Source organism: Leptonychotes weddellii, chromosome 3 (genome assembly GCF_054177405.1).
Source record: "Leptonychotes weddellii isolate Sample4059 chromosome 3, ASM5417740v2, whole genome shotgun sequence".
In the NCBI taxonomy this organism is placed as follows: domain Eukaryota; kingdom Metazoa; phylum Chordata; class Mammalia; order Carnivora; family Phocidae; genus Leptonychotes; species Leptonychotes weddellii.
The window spans coordinates 40,682,353-40,697,179 of record NC_138371.1 but is presented as its reverse complement, the minus strand read 5'-3'; the positions used below and the strand labels follow the sequence as shown (position 1 = coordinate 40,697,179).

The window sequence follows — 14,827 nt, the reverse complement described above, 5'->3', positions numbered from 1 at the left end:
GACCTATTGAAATAGTTTACATACAATAAAATATTTGTTTTTATAGATTTTTTCTTTCTTTTTTTTTTTTTTAAAGATTTTATTTATTTGTTTGACAGAGAGAGACACAGCTAGAGAGGGAACACAAGCAGGGGGAGTGGAAGAGGGAGAAGCAGGCTTCCCGCCGAGCAGGGAGCCCGATGCGGGGATCGATCCCAGGACCCTGGGATCATGACCTGAGCCGAAGACAGACGCTTAATGACTGAGCCACCCAGGCGCCCCAAGATTTTATTTATTTCTGAGAGAGAGCACGTGCGTGCGCAAGCATGAGGGCATGGGGGGAGATGCAGAGGGAGAAGCAGACTCCCTGCTGAGCAGGGAACCCCACGTGGAACTTAATCCCAGGATCCAGAGATCATGACCTGAGCTGAAGGGAGACGCTTAGCCGGCTGAGCCACTCAGGCGCCCCACAATAAAATATTTTTTTTTATTATTTATTTTTATTTTTTATTTATTTATTTTTCCCTCGGTCCCCCCACAATAAAATATTTAAATAAAATATACAATAGAATAAAATACAAAAATACATTAAACCATACAATTTGATGAGTTTTAACATATGCATTCAGCTGTGACACCATCACAACAGTCAAATAAATGAATATAACCATCACCCTGAATGATTTCATTGTGTGGCTTTGTAATCCCTCCCTCTTTGCACTTCCATCTCCAGAGAACCACTGATGGTTTCTATCATTATAGATTAGTTTGTATTTTCTAGAATTTTATGTAAGTGGATTATACAGATGTACTTTTTTTCTTGCTCCTTTCACTCGACATAGCTATTTTGATTTTTATGCATATTATTGTATCAATAGTTCACTTTTTTAATGCTGAGTAGTATTCCATTGTATGGTATGATGGATAATTTTGTGTCTTATGATATATATAGTTATTACCTACCTACCTACCTAAATACATACATATCCTGTTGGTTGTTTTTCTGCAAAACTCTGACTAATACATATGGATATCCTATTTGTTTATCCATGCACCCACTGATGGACATTTAGATTGTTTCCAGTTTCTTACTATTATATCTAAAACTGCTATGAACATTTGTGTATAAGTCTTTGTACAGACACAAACGTTTTCATTTAGTTACCCTAAAAGTTATTTAGGGTAAATACCTAAAAGTAGGATTGCTGGATCATATAGTAGTATATGTTTAACTTTTAGAGAAACTGCCAGACTGTTTTTCCAAGTTGTGTTATTACTTTGCATTCCTACTAGCAATGTATGAGAGTCCCAGCAGCTTCACATCCTTGCCAAAACTTAGTATGATGACTTTAGCCGTTATAGTGGGTATGTAGTAAATCTCATTGTGGTTTTAACTTGCATTTCCCTAATGATTAATAATGCAGAACATCTTTTCTATGTGCTTATTTGCCATTTGTATATCCTCTTTGGTAAAGTGTCTGTTCAGATATTTTGCCCATTTTTTAAATTGTGTTGTCTTATTGAATTGTAAACATTCTTTATATATTCTAGATACAAATCATTTGTTAGATGTATGTTTTGCATATTCCCAGTCTATGGTGCGTTCGTCCATTTATGTAACAGGGCCTTTTGAAGAGCAAAAGTTTTTAATTTTGATGAAGTCCAATTTATTGATATTTTAAATATTTTAGTTTGTAGGTTTTGTGTCCTCTTTAAGAAACCTGCCAAACTCAAGATCATAAAGGTTTTCTGTTTCCTCTGTATTTAGATGTATGATCCATTTTGAGTTAATTTTTGTATATGGCCCACATTTTTTTTGTTTGGCTATTGTGGACATTGCTGCTATAAACATTGGGGTGCAGGTGCCCCTTCGGATCACTAGGTTTGTATCTTTGGGGTAAATACTCAGTAATATATAGCATTTCCTTTTGTAATTTATTAACCATATTATGCTAGGACACTTAATCAACCCAACATATCAAACTGTGTTTGACTTTACCATTTCCAAGATGGAAAGAAATATTCTTATTGATATGTATATTCTTATAGGTGTCGCCCATACAAGTAATCCTATCAGTCAACAATTCGTTGTAGAGGAAAATGCCTTTCCAGTACTTATTCACCTACTGAGAAATCACCCTTCTCCTAACATCAAGGTATATAAAAGCTTTTAAGGTTTTGTTTTTTTTCTGATATAGTAAAAATTAACAGAAATACGACTTTTTGAGAATAATTTGTATCTTCATGTAAATTCACAAGTATAATAAAAAAATTTAACATTTTAAACAAAATCTTAGAAGTTTTAAATTTAAAAATTGCTGTAAAAATAGTAAATTTTATTAAAATGTTAAATTTTCAAATAATTAAGTCTTGTGTCTTTACTCATCAAATAAGTTTTATTCCTCAGATATTTGATTATTCACAGAATTTCTTCCCTTCTTCTTCAGATATTAGTTGCTAAAACTGGGCGGGGATAATGAGGATGTGTGATTTATGTAGCAAAATTTCTCAAATATAAGTGATTCCTATCAGTATTACACCATCAGAACAGCTTTACCTTCTACCAAGCAGTCTGTGTTGGCCAGCAACAATAGTTTTCTCAATACTGATAACTTAGGAGTTGTTTAAGAGTCATTTACATCCTCCTAAAAGGTTTTCAGAGTGTGCATCAAATGACTCCCGAAATAGAGTATTTCTCAGGACTACTACCCAGTGCTCTGCTTAATTCATAAGCATTCCATTGAAGCCTTACAACTCAATGGTCAGTAGCTAATAAGCAGTTCAAAACAGCTTTTATCCCATGCCAAGAAATTAAAATTTTTTTAGATGCAGAAGGGATACAACTATGCACTTAAGATAATACCTCCTCACATTTCTGGCTGGCTCTGGCCGCTTCCCCTGATGCCCTCCAATGGAGCTGTGTGGTTGTGCTGACGGCACACAGAGGATTTTCCCAGCTGTTAAAAATTATAAGGGACATTCCTCCAGGCATTATAAATGCCACTCTAAATATTAGAGAACTGGAATCAATGAATTATATATTATCTTTGAATTAGTATATCCCATATGAACGTTTGTATAATGAAATATGTCATGATAAACCATGAGTAAAAAATAATTTCTGAAAATCACATATTTAGGTTGAAGTGGCATTTTCCTTGGCATGCATTGTCCTAAAGAATGATCTGTTACAGAATGAATTACAAGAAAATGAAGGATTTAAGTATGCCGATGTCCTTTATCTTCTTCACTCACCAGATAAGGTATATCTTTATAAAATGTTAGAGCTCATGCAGAAAGGTTTTTAGACCACATTGCCAAATTATAAGTGTTTCACAGCAATACTTAAATATATTACATAAGAAATGTAAAATCTCTTTGGTAGGTCATTAGTTTGTAATGATGAAATAATACTGTTCCATATTTTTCATAGCTGTCACATTCTTTGAAACGTAGCAGTTTTAATGCTCGAAGAACAAATAAATCTGTTCTGTCCTGGATGTGTTGAAAATTTTCCTAATTTTATGACCTTTCAACTCTCAGTCATCCATTTCTTACCCAGTATTCCAGAGTAGTGCTTCTCAAATTATGTGTGATGAAGGAAAGCTTTTCCCCAGCAATCTTTTATGGGGAGGTTACGGTGACTAACATAACATAATAAAAATAAATTAAATTAAAAACAAACTACATCAAAAACTAATGATGTACTATATGTTGGCTAACTGACCATAACAATAAAAAAATAACATAAAAACAAAAACAAAAACTTTAAATTTTGAAATAATTTTAGATTTTCCAAAATTTTGCAAAAATAGTAGGGAGTGTTCTAGCATATCCTTTATCCAGCTTTCCTGGATATCAAGAAGAAAATTAACATCAATACCATACAATTAACTAATCTGCAAGTTTTATCTAAGTTTTGCCAATTTTCTCACCAATGTCCTTTTTCTCTACCGGAATCCAATCCAGGATCTCCTATTAGATCTAGTTGTTATGTCCCTTTGGTCTCCTTCAATATGTGAAACACCGTCCTTTGTCTTTCATGATTTTACATATCTTCCGTGATTTTGACATTTTTGATGAGTCCATGCCAGTTACTTTGTAGAATGTCCATCAATTGAATTATCTGATGTTTTCTCATGATTAAATTGAGGTGGTACATTTTGGCAAGAATACCACAGAAATGATGTGTCTTCTTCACTCACCTGCTCAGTGCATTATTTCAGGAGGTACATACTGCTGTTACGTCTTATAACTGGCAGTGCTAACTTTGGGTACTTGGTTAATGTACTGTCATATTTCTCCACTGTAAAGTCACTGTACTTTCCTTTTTTAATTAACAAGTTTCTTGAGGTGAGACACTTTGAGCCCATGCAAATGATTCTGTTTGGCATGCATTTTTTCTCGCCAATTTTAGCATCCACGGATGCAACAATGATTACATGGTATTTGCCTAATGGCAATTTTTAAAAAAATTCTTTCTTCTTTCTTTTTTTAAAATCAAGTTTTTATTTAAATTCCACTTAGTTCATACAGTGTAATATTAGTTTCACGTGTACAATTTAGTGATTCAACACTTACATATGACACCTGGTGCTCATCACACATGCCTTCCTTAATCCCCATCACCCATTGAACCCATCCTCCCATTCCCTGCTCTCTGGTAACCACCAGTTTGTTCCCTATAATTAAGAGTCCGTGTCTTGCTTTTCTTCTCTTCCCCCACCCCATTTGTTTCTTTTGTTTCTTAAATTCCACATATGAGTGAAATCATATGATATTTATCTTTCTCTGACTTACTTCACTTAGCATAACACACTCTAGCTCCATCCACATCATTACAAATGGCAAGATTTCATTCTTTTTTTATGGCTGAGTAATATTCCATTGTAAATATGTACCGTATCTTCTTTATCCATGCATCAGTCAATGGACAACTGGGCTCTTTCCATAATTTGGCTATTGTTCATAATGCTGCTATAAACATATTCTTCTTTGTATATTAATTGGTATTTAACTATATTTAACTATAAGGAAGAGTTATAAATAAAAGTTCCTTTTATTTATTTTTTAAGATTTTATTTATTTGTCAGAAAGAGAGAGTGCACAAGCAGGGGGAGCGGCTGGCGGAGGGAGAAGCAGGCTCCCTGCTGAGCTAGGAGCCCAATGCGGGGCTCGATCCCAGGACCCTGGGATCATGACCTGAGTTGAAGGCTGAGGCTTAACCAACTGAGCCCCCCAGGAGTCCCAAAGCTGTTCCTTTTAAATGCTAATTCCCAGTTTCTGTAATCCTGTTGCCAACCATTTTGTGGACTGGTCCATGGGCCACACTTTGAATAGCACTAATCCCAGAGAAATTTGAGAACTTTTGTTGTCTGCAGTGCATTTAGCAATCAGGGAAGAAAACTGCCAACTATCTCCGTCAGTTCTGTTCTGGGGGATTTGGGAGGAAGAAAGGAGGGCTAAAAGGGGAGAAATGAACTCACTGCATAATTTTTTTTTTTTAATTTAGAATTGTACTCTACTGTAGTATATGAAAAAATGGAGATGTGCTGCTGTAATAATATGAGGAATATAGGGTGAGGAGACTGAATTTGGGTCTAACTCCCTAAGCCACCTTTCTTCTCTCTCAGTTCACGTCACATTTTATTCTCATTACCCTATTCCTCAGGGACACTCTTCTTTTTCTTCTACTAATTATTCTCCTAATAATTATCCTTTTCTTCCCAGCCTATTTCCACCTGCTTCACTTACTGGACCCTATTTCTTTGTGTATTCCTAATACCTTTCTTCTTGCTTTATGATCAGGTGACTACTTGTGTGTACATAATTTTAATTATGGAACATTTCAAACATATATAGAATAAAGGAGTAGCATAATGAACTTAAATATTTCAATGACCCAGCTTCCACAATTATCAACTCATGGCCAGTCTTATTTCATCTATATACCCACTTGCTCTTCCTATATTATTATTATTTTTTAAAGATTTATTTATTTGAGAGACAGAGAGAGAGAAAGCTGGCACATGCACGAGAGAAGGGGAGGGGCATAGGGAGAGAAGCTCAAGCAGACTCTCCGCTGGGCATGGAGTTCCTGTAGGGCTAGATCTCACAACACTGAGATCATGACCTAAGCCAAAACCAAGAGTCAGAGGCCCAACCGACTGAGCCACCCAGGAGTCCCTTGTCCTATATTACTTTTGAAGCAAATCTCAGGCATCATATAATTTTATTGGTAAATATTTTAGTATGTACATATAGCACTTTTAATATAATGATTAATAGTGGCAGAAGAAAACTCATGAGATTAATGGTTCTTTCTGTACTATACTGTTCAAACAAAATATTAAAAATAAGATTTAGTGATAAAATTCTTTTTGGTCTTTCTGGAAGATCTACCATATTTGTTCATCTTTGGCAAATGAACTGACTCTAAGGAAGAATTGGCTTTTGCTCTGTTTGCCAAATCCCAGAATGTTAAAATGTGATTTTTAAATCATCTTTTTATTTCCTCTTAGGATATAGTACAGAATTTTACAAATGAACTTATTTTAAGAGATGACAGAGATCATCCCACAATGCATAAAACATAATATATAGCATGCTATACAAGGGAAGTTTTGCTTTATCAAGTCTACTTTGAAATGTTGAAATGAAAATAAAAATAAAAATATGTTAAAACAAAAAACCTGAAGGTTAATGAAATTATGGAATTTCCTGGGGCGCCTGGGTGGCTCAGTCGTTGGGCGCCTGCCTTCGGCTCGGGTCGTGGTCCCGGGGTCCTGGGATCGAGCCCCGCATCGGGCTCCCTGCTCGGCGGGAGGCCTGCTTCTCCCTCTCCCGCTCCCCCTGCTTGTGTTCCCTCTCTCGCTGTGTCTCTCTCTGTCAAATAAATAAATAAAATCTTTATTAAAAAAAAAAGAAATTATGGAATTTCCTGTTACTATTTAGATATTTATTTGCATAATCATTAACCTAACATTCCCTCTGAAAATTAAAATTACTTCTCTTTTCTTCTCCCTGATATCACAACCTACTTCTCTATTTTATCTGTTCAATAACATTCTGGGTTAACTCTATTACCTATTTTCCCCAATAATGTCAAATTTTACTCCCAGAGATAAGAATGCAATATATTTAGATGGGCAAGAATTCAAAATCTATTACCTTGAGTAACATAACAGATGAACTAAGTTAAAGATAATGCATGTTTCTCCTATTTCTAGGATGTTTGTTTAAGGGCAGGCTATGCATTAACCCTTTTTGCCTTCAATAATCGCCTTCAACAATACTTAATTTTGGAAAGTGGAATAATGACCATATCAATCTTTGAGCCTTTTCTTGAATCAGCAGTTGAAACTGAGAAGGCAATGGCAGCATTTCAGGTATAAAACTGGAAGTTAAAACTTCAAATCAATAAGTATGTCTTTTTAGACAAAACTTAAAAACGAGAAAAAATTTTTTTTTTTTTTTTTTTTTTTTTTTTTAAAGATTTTATTCATTTATTTGAGAGAGAGAGAGAGAGAGCACATGAGAGGGGGGAAGGTCAGAGGGAGAAGCAGACTCCCCGCTGAGCAGGGAGCCTGATGCGGGACTCGATCCTGGGACTCCAGGATCATGACCTGAGCCGAAGGCAGTCGCTTAACCGACTGAGCCACCCAGGCGCCCCAAAACGAGAAAAAATTTTGATCTGGAAAAGCATTTACCAATTTGTAAAATTCAGCATTTCTCACACCAGCCCTTTCTACCTCAAAAAACCTCCATTATTTATGAGGATATCTTCATTTATACATAATTTTACAAGTTACAAGGCACTTTTTGCCTCTGTACTTGATTTGATGCTTATAACAACCCTGCCAGGTTGATGGGCAGATAGTATCATTTTCATCATGCCCGTATTATACGCAGAGAAAACAAGGCAGTATACAGACAAGTTTTCTAACTGCACATCTTTAGCTGATCACACTGATTCTATCTGGGTGCTTCCTTCTCTACCCAATGACCTTTAGAAGAACTATTTTCTACGAACCCATACTTCAAGGATGCAAAAGCTACAAATATTGTAGGAAGAATACAGTGGCCTGCCATGTTCACCACCGTGATCAGATAGTGACAACTACTCTGATTAAACCCCTGCCACTTGGTTTTCTTCTACTGGTTCATACCAAATTACTCCCCTTGCCTTCCTGAGAAATACCAAAAAACAAAAGCTTAATTAGAGAAGCAGAGTAGAAAACATTCAATGATTCTATGCTTCTTTTTTGTTTTCAGATTATTATCTTAGCTAAAGTCATTATAGATGTGGACCATATTACTTTGTCTGCAAGAGGTGTTACTATTTTAGTGGATAGTCTGTATTCAGTTCATTCCACTACTATTGTCTTGACAGGTAAGAAATAACTGGAAGGTGGTTACATAAAACTACATCTGCATAAAACTATTTTCAAAAAAGTTTTGTAATGAACAATAATAAAATAAGCTTGATTCTATGTCACATGGTTTGAAGAATGAACTGGTTTAAGTCTACATGGAACTCCACACAAAGTCTACAGGGGACAGTGTGAGTCTACTCTGTACCCCAAATAGAAGCCGGGTAACTCTGAACATGGCCTTTTTGATTTCCTAGTTACTTTTTCAACCCCCTAATTATTTTTTTGAGAATATGAAATGAGACTCCAACTCTGAGCTACTAACCAGAAAATCTACACACTGATTTATAATAGTAATGGCAGACTTATACTGCTATACCTCTGTCTGGTTTTCTTTTGATCAACTTCACATTTTGCTAACATTTAAGAGTTCCTTATGTTGCTATGCAATATAGCAAAGCAAAATAGTCCAATACAGTTCTTGGCACCTTAATGCTAATTGTGTAACTGTATCTACTCTAGAGCTAATTTTCAAGATGAATAATTAGGTCATTGACTTGATATATCACTCTCAACACAACATGAAACAGTATCAGAATGACAACCATATGAAGTGACTACTACCAAAAAATAAATAAGGTCTTTGTTTTTTAACTGAAATGGATCACTGAAGGTAGGAAAGGAAATTACACTTGCTGCTACAGAATTATATTTTTACTTGGCATGGAAGGAAAATTCATGCAAATGAAAACTTTCTGATGGAAACTAGCTAGGAAAGAAACATGTTTAAATTATTAAATACATTCTTATTTAAATAGCATTCTTAATTCAAGTCATAGTAATTCTGTGACTCTGAAAAACAGTCATAGTGGGTTTAAATTTTACTCCACAAACTCCTGTGTGCAAGAAATACTATATTATACTAGCTTTCAAATATTAATTTTCTCAGGTTGGTTGGAATTGAATCTCAAAAATTACTAGGCTTTCTTCGTCCATATGCATTCATAGTCCTATGCATCTCCAGAGTCATGTGCATGTCTGGGGTATCCCAAGCAAAGCAGGATATTTGGGCCTCAGATATAATGTAAAGTAAGTGTTGTGCCAAATGTCTAACTTGACAAGGTTCCCAGAAGAGGCTCCAAAGGCACGGAAGTTTTACAAAGACTAGGATTTCTGTTGCCAAGTGTCCAGTTTTCCTGTGTGCACCACATAACCATTCCCTACACACAGCTCCTGTTCCTACTATCTCCTTCTTAATCTTAGATCCTCTGCCTGCCTCCATTGTTTCCCATTTCTTACTCCTCCTCTTTAAAGACACCTCTCTCCCTTTCACCTAAAATAATGCCTTCTATAAACATAAGCTTTTAAAAATATATGCCTGAAAAAAAAGGTTATTTTTAGACATTTTTTGCTTTAAGCCATACAATCCATCCCTCCCCATCCTGAAACAATAAAATACAAAGGCCTTGGTTTATAAAGAAGGCCAGAAAAAAAAATACAAGAACAAAACCCCAATGAATACCTCAATAAAGTATCCATCCACATTTATATGGGTGGATACATTTATATTTTAAAATGTGTTGCACTTATTCCAACACAGCAACAATATTGTGAAAGAATATCATATGAAAGCTCTAAAAATAAAACACATATTCAAATGAAATTGTTTTAAATTGGTAGTTGCATATTTATTTACTGAATTACTTTATTATTCTTTTTATGGCACAAACATCAATGACTTTAAATTTAAGTAATACATTGTTTGGGTTTAAAATACCATTAAGCTCTTAATTCAAAGCGATCTGAACTGCAAAAAGGACATACTAAATTTTTTTTTATGGTAGTTCAATCATTATGTTCACAGTCATTAAAAAAACACTAAAGCTCAAAACAAAATATATTCTGAAGTCATAGGGAAGAAAAGCTCTGATTTTCAAAATTCCCTACTCTTAAATAACTTTTACTGTTTGTGACAGAAAACCAAATCATAATTTTGGGGAAAGAATTCTATATTTAATATATACATGCTTTTTCTCAGCTTTTCTTCATTAACAGAGATGTCTTGTGACTCAACCCTTTTTAATATGTGCAAATGAACAAAAGTATAGTATATCAGTTTATATCAATTAAATAACACAAACTTTTTTTCTTGTTTAATTTACAGGGAATTTAATAGCTAGCCTGGCTCATTCTAGAGCTGGTATCCCAGAAGCATTTACCACATTAGGGACAATCCAACAGCTCTGCTATCATTTGTATTCCGGAAAAGAAGAGGTAAAAACAAAAGTAATTCTATAATTGAATATTCTAAAAATGTAATTGCCTCTCACTTTGTGGGCTACTTTCTCTACAGGTTAACTATGTTATATAATAGTTCATGTTACTGACTCAAAATTAGATGATTTTTCTAGTATAACATCTGCCATCCATAATTTTGGTTCCCACAAAATGTGCACATTTGTTTTAACTTCAGTACTTAAGATTCAATATACAAATAAGTACATTGATGATACAGAAATTTATAATTAAAATATTTATAAAATATCTCACAAAAACTGGTTACTTAGTAACTAACCAGTTCTTGTGATCTAAGTCATTTCTAGGATTATTTGGAATGAATGAAAGTGGAATCCATTGGACAGTTTTCTTTATCTGCCAAGCAGGATCAGAGGTGACAGTATGAAGAAGGCCAGGGTAGTGGTTTGCCTCTGAATATTCCCCTCTCCCTTCCCCCCTCCCCCAGGTGTAAGGCAGTGTTTCTCCAACTGCAGGGGACGCAGGAACCACCTGGAGGACTTGTTACCCCACAGATTGCTGGGCTCCATTCCCAGCATTTCTTATTGAATACATCTGGTTTAGGCCCTAAAATGGGCGTTTCTAACCAGTTCCTATAAGCTGAAGCTGCTGGTATCAGTGCTATACATTGAGAGCCACTGTTCAAGGTATGGTAGATAGATGGGCATATGCAGCAGTCAGATGCCAGTGTTGAGACTAGCATATCAGCCCTCTAGTACCCTGCATGGGCCTGGCTTATATTCATTCTGTGACATTTCTTAGGCCACCACTAACAGATTTTCTAAGAACTGCCCAGGAATATACTTTAATCACATGAACAACCTAATTACTTCAGGGTCACAGGCAGAGGGTATTTTTTTCTGGAGTCCTGTGGCTGATACTTTGTTTTTGCCAGTGGAAAACTGAGTTGCTTTCCTGAGTGTCTTTTTAACTTATTTTTATCCTGTAGCCTCTTACCTGGTTTCCTGTTACAATCAACTGAGCAGTTTTGAAAAATTCCAGTGTCCAGGCTGCACCCCAAAAGAATTAAGAGTTTCTAGGGGTGGAACCCTGGCAATAAGTAATTTTCATAACTATCAAGGGGATTCCAATGCACAATCAAGACTGAGACCCACTGTCCTAGCTCAAACTCAGCGGTTCTTACTCTAGCTGCAGATTGAAGTCACCTGTGGCACTTTTAAAAACAGTATGAATGCCCAGATTCTACCCCCAAGAAAGTTGATGGGCTTTTTTTTTTTTTTTTTTTTTAACTGCTGGTGATTCTAAAACGCAGTCAGGACTGAGAACAACTACTAGAAACCAATGGCAGTTGACAGCTTTCTCTAAAAATATGGCAGTTCTGCTTCCATCTGTAGATTGCCACTGGTTGACCTACACGTTTGCTCTGCAGAGCTACAGAGACTGTCTTATGAAATGTTTAGTGAGAACACTTTGTTAGATATTTTAAGACTAAAGCTCAACGGAGGAATTGTTTCTTCATTTAGGTTCGCACAGCTTGCTCCTGTGCTCTTGGCTACTTAACTTACAATGCAAATGCTTTCCGCATCCTATTAAAGGAATGCAGAAATAAGCCTAACCAGTTCCTTCGTATAACAAATAATATCAACAGAGATGCAAGTATTAACCCAGCATTTTTAAAGGAATTTCAAATGCAGCAACGAGTGGGACTTCCTTCCTTAAGGTATTGTGCCTATATTTGTGAAGTTGCAGTAGTGAAATTATCAATAGAGGAACTTGTAAGAAAGTTTAAGGAAGATTGGGGCGCATGGGTGGCTCAGTCGTTAAGCGTCTGCCTTCGGCTCAGGTCATGATCCCAGGGTCCTGGGATCAAGCCCCACATCGGGCTCCTTGCTCAGTGGCGAGCCTGCTTCTCCCATTCCCACTCCCCCTGCTTGTGCTCCCTCTCTCGCTGTGTCTCTCTGTCAAAATAAAATAAAATCTTTAAAAAATAAAAAGAAAGTTTAAGGAAGACCAAACAAGGGGAGCTATTCCTGATATGAATGAATATATGCCTTGGATTCGAAGAGAGAAAATTCCTCCTAAATGTCCACTGCCAAAGCCTGTTTTAATTCTGATTTAGCAACAAAACTGCTTGTGGAGGCAAGAATACAACCAGATCTTGGGGATCCCGTTTGGTCAAGATTATTCACGTTTCAGAAAAGCTTTTTGGGATTCTGGTTGCTTCCAAGTCTGATCCAGGAAACCATTTTTGGGATATACTTGACAGTCCCAAGCCAACCAGGAATACCACCATGACCTTGGCATCATCAAAAAATATTCAGAAGGTTCAAAAGACCTTTGAACTTCATTCAAAGCTAGGCCAGACTCCCAGGGTAGAAAGAGGGCTAAATCAGACCCACTGGCTTCAGTTATGGCAAAGTATGACAGGCATTTATTTATCCAGAGGATTTTGCTTCAGTGCTGGCGTTTCATCAGAGCTTAAGTTTCTGTAAACGGAGAGGAGAATCTCAGAATGGGCATATTTTCTTTAGTCAATGTATATGAATTATAAGTCTTCTCTGCAACTAGCACTATTATGTAGGAAACAGAACTACTCAAGATACAATATTAACTCAGGGCCCCTGGGTGGCTCAGTCATTAAGCGTCTGCCTTCGGCTCAGGTCATGGTCCCAGGGTCCTGGGATCGAGTCCCACATTGGGCTCCCTGCTCAGCAGGAAGCCTGCTTCTCCCTCTCCTACTCCCCCTGCTTCTGTTCCCTCTCTCGCTGTGTCTCTCTGTCAAATAAATAAAATCTTAAAAAAAAAAAGATACAACATTAACTCTATGATAATAGAAGAAACTAGGATCCAATATTGTATTATGGTTCCGTAAATCAATTTCAGTATAGAGAAAAATTAGTACATCTTCATTTTAATTCTTGGAAAAACCAAAACCGCAAAACTGATTACCTCATTTTATATAATGAAACAGGGAAATCTAAATTAAATTCCTGTAATTGACAGTGTTAAATAATATTTACTGGTTAAAAAAATTAACTTAGGATAAATAATGAAAAGTATTATTTTACACAATTACTCTGACAACTAGCCCATGTGGCAACTTTTCAGGAATTAGCGAAAGATGCCCTTACCTCAGGACACTTCACTGTCAACTGCTGAAAAATAGGTGTAATAAGTATACAAATCTACAATGACTGAGGGTGAATGGCACCCCCTGGAATTGTGAACACTCAACTTTTAGGACTGTAAGCAGTGACCAGCGCTCAGTAAACTTGTAAGAATGGTTACCAGGTGAGGTGGAACTGGTAATCAAATAATAATTACTCCCATAACTAACAGTGTTATGAACTCTTCTTAGAGTATTTATATGGACCATTCCCTTTAATTTTCATAACCATTCAGTGAAGGAGTTTGATTAAATGAAACTATGGAAAATGTGCTAAAAGATTATTAAGACCTGTTTGGAAACTTTGGCATGGATACCAATACCCTTCCACGAAATGTTCCTGGATACCACTACTCGCAAGTACACTGACTGTGGCTGGCATCATGATAGCATTTTCTTGGTGCATATACCACTTCTCTATTCCCATTCCCCCATCCAGCTCCAAGAGTAGCAGATTAGAAGAGTCCTTGGATATGCAAATTTTGAAGTATGGAGAAAGACATAATTTTACTGGTGTTAACTGACCCTGTATGAAAGCACTCAGCCTAAATGCTAGCTAGTTTCATGTTACCCTTTGGCCATGAAGTTGGCATATGGACAGATTGAAGTCTATGCCTCATTAAAGTGGACAACAGCAAATGTTCCTCACCAAATTAACCAGCTATACATTTGTGATAACCACCTTTAATGTATTAACTTTAAGCGAGACTTAAATTTTATTACCAGGGAAATTTTGTAACTATATTATGTTACATGTACAGGATGAAGATTTAAAATAATACTGCTTTTAAAAGCCACCCACCCACCCATCCATATGGTGTGTATGTTGGGGGTAAAACACACACACCCATTAACTAGCTACACCTTGTTATTCTTTGCCTTTAAACACTTCATTGGTAAACCTTTGCTTTGAAAATAAAGTTTTGTGATCAATATGTTTTCCTTTTAGTCTAGAGAAAAATGGAGGACCATCGATAATTCCTGTCTTTAAAAAAGGTAATTAATTTTTCTTTGGTCTCTAAGGTAACTTCTAGCCCTGACACCTTACAATTCT

General features: G+C 36.1%; 2 protein-coding genes across 2 annotated transcripts in view; one reads left to right on the top strand and one right to left on the bottom strand.

Annotated features, from left to right (window-relative positions):
- Positions 1 to 14,827, bottom strand: part of OSGEPL1 (O-sialoglycoprotein endopeptidase like 1) — a 52,038-nt gene that overhangs the window by 23,680 nt on the left and 13,531 nt on the right. The window lies entirely within an intron of this gene.
- Positions 1 to 14,827, top strand: part of ANKAR (ankyrin and armadillo repeat containing) — a 65,763-nt gene that overhangs the window by 49,390 nt on the left and 1,546 nt on the right. Inside the window, exons 17-23 of the mRNA XM_081813994.1 lie at positions 2,029 to 2,135; positions 3,120 to 3,242; positions 7,209 to 7,367; positions 8,254 to 8,371; positions 10,516 to 10,625; positions 12,131 to 12,327; positions 14,723 to 14,769. Of these exons, the coding sequence (XP_081670120.1) occupies positions 2,029 to 2,135; positions 3,120 to 3,242; positions 7,209 to 7,367; positions 8,254 to 8,371; positions 10,516 to 10,625; positions 12,131 to 12,327; positions 14,723 to 14,769 (861 nt within the window). The remainder of the gene's footprint in view (positions 1 to 2,028; positions 2,136 to 3,119; positions 3,243 to 7,208; positions 7,368 to 8,253; positions 8,372 to 10,515; positions 10,626 to 12,130; positions 12,328 to 14,722; positions 14,770 to 14,827) is intronic.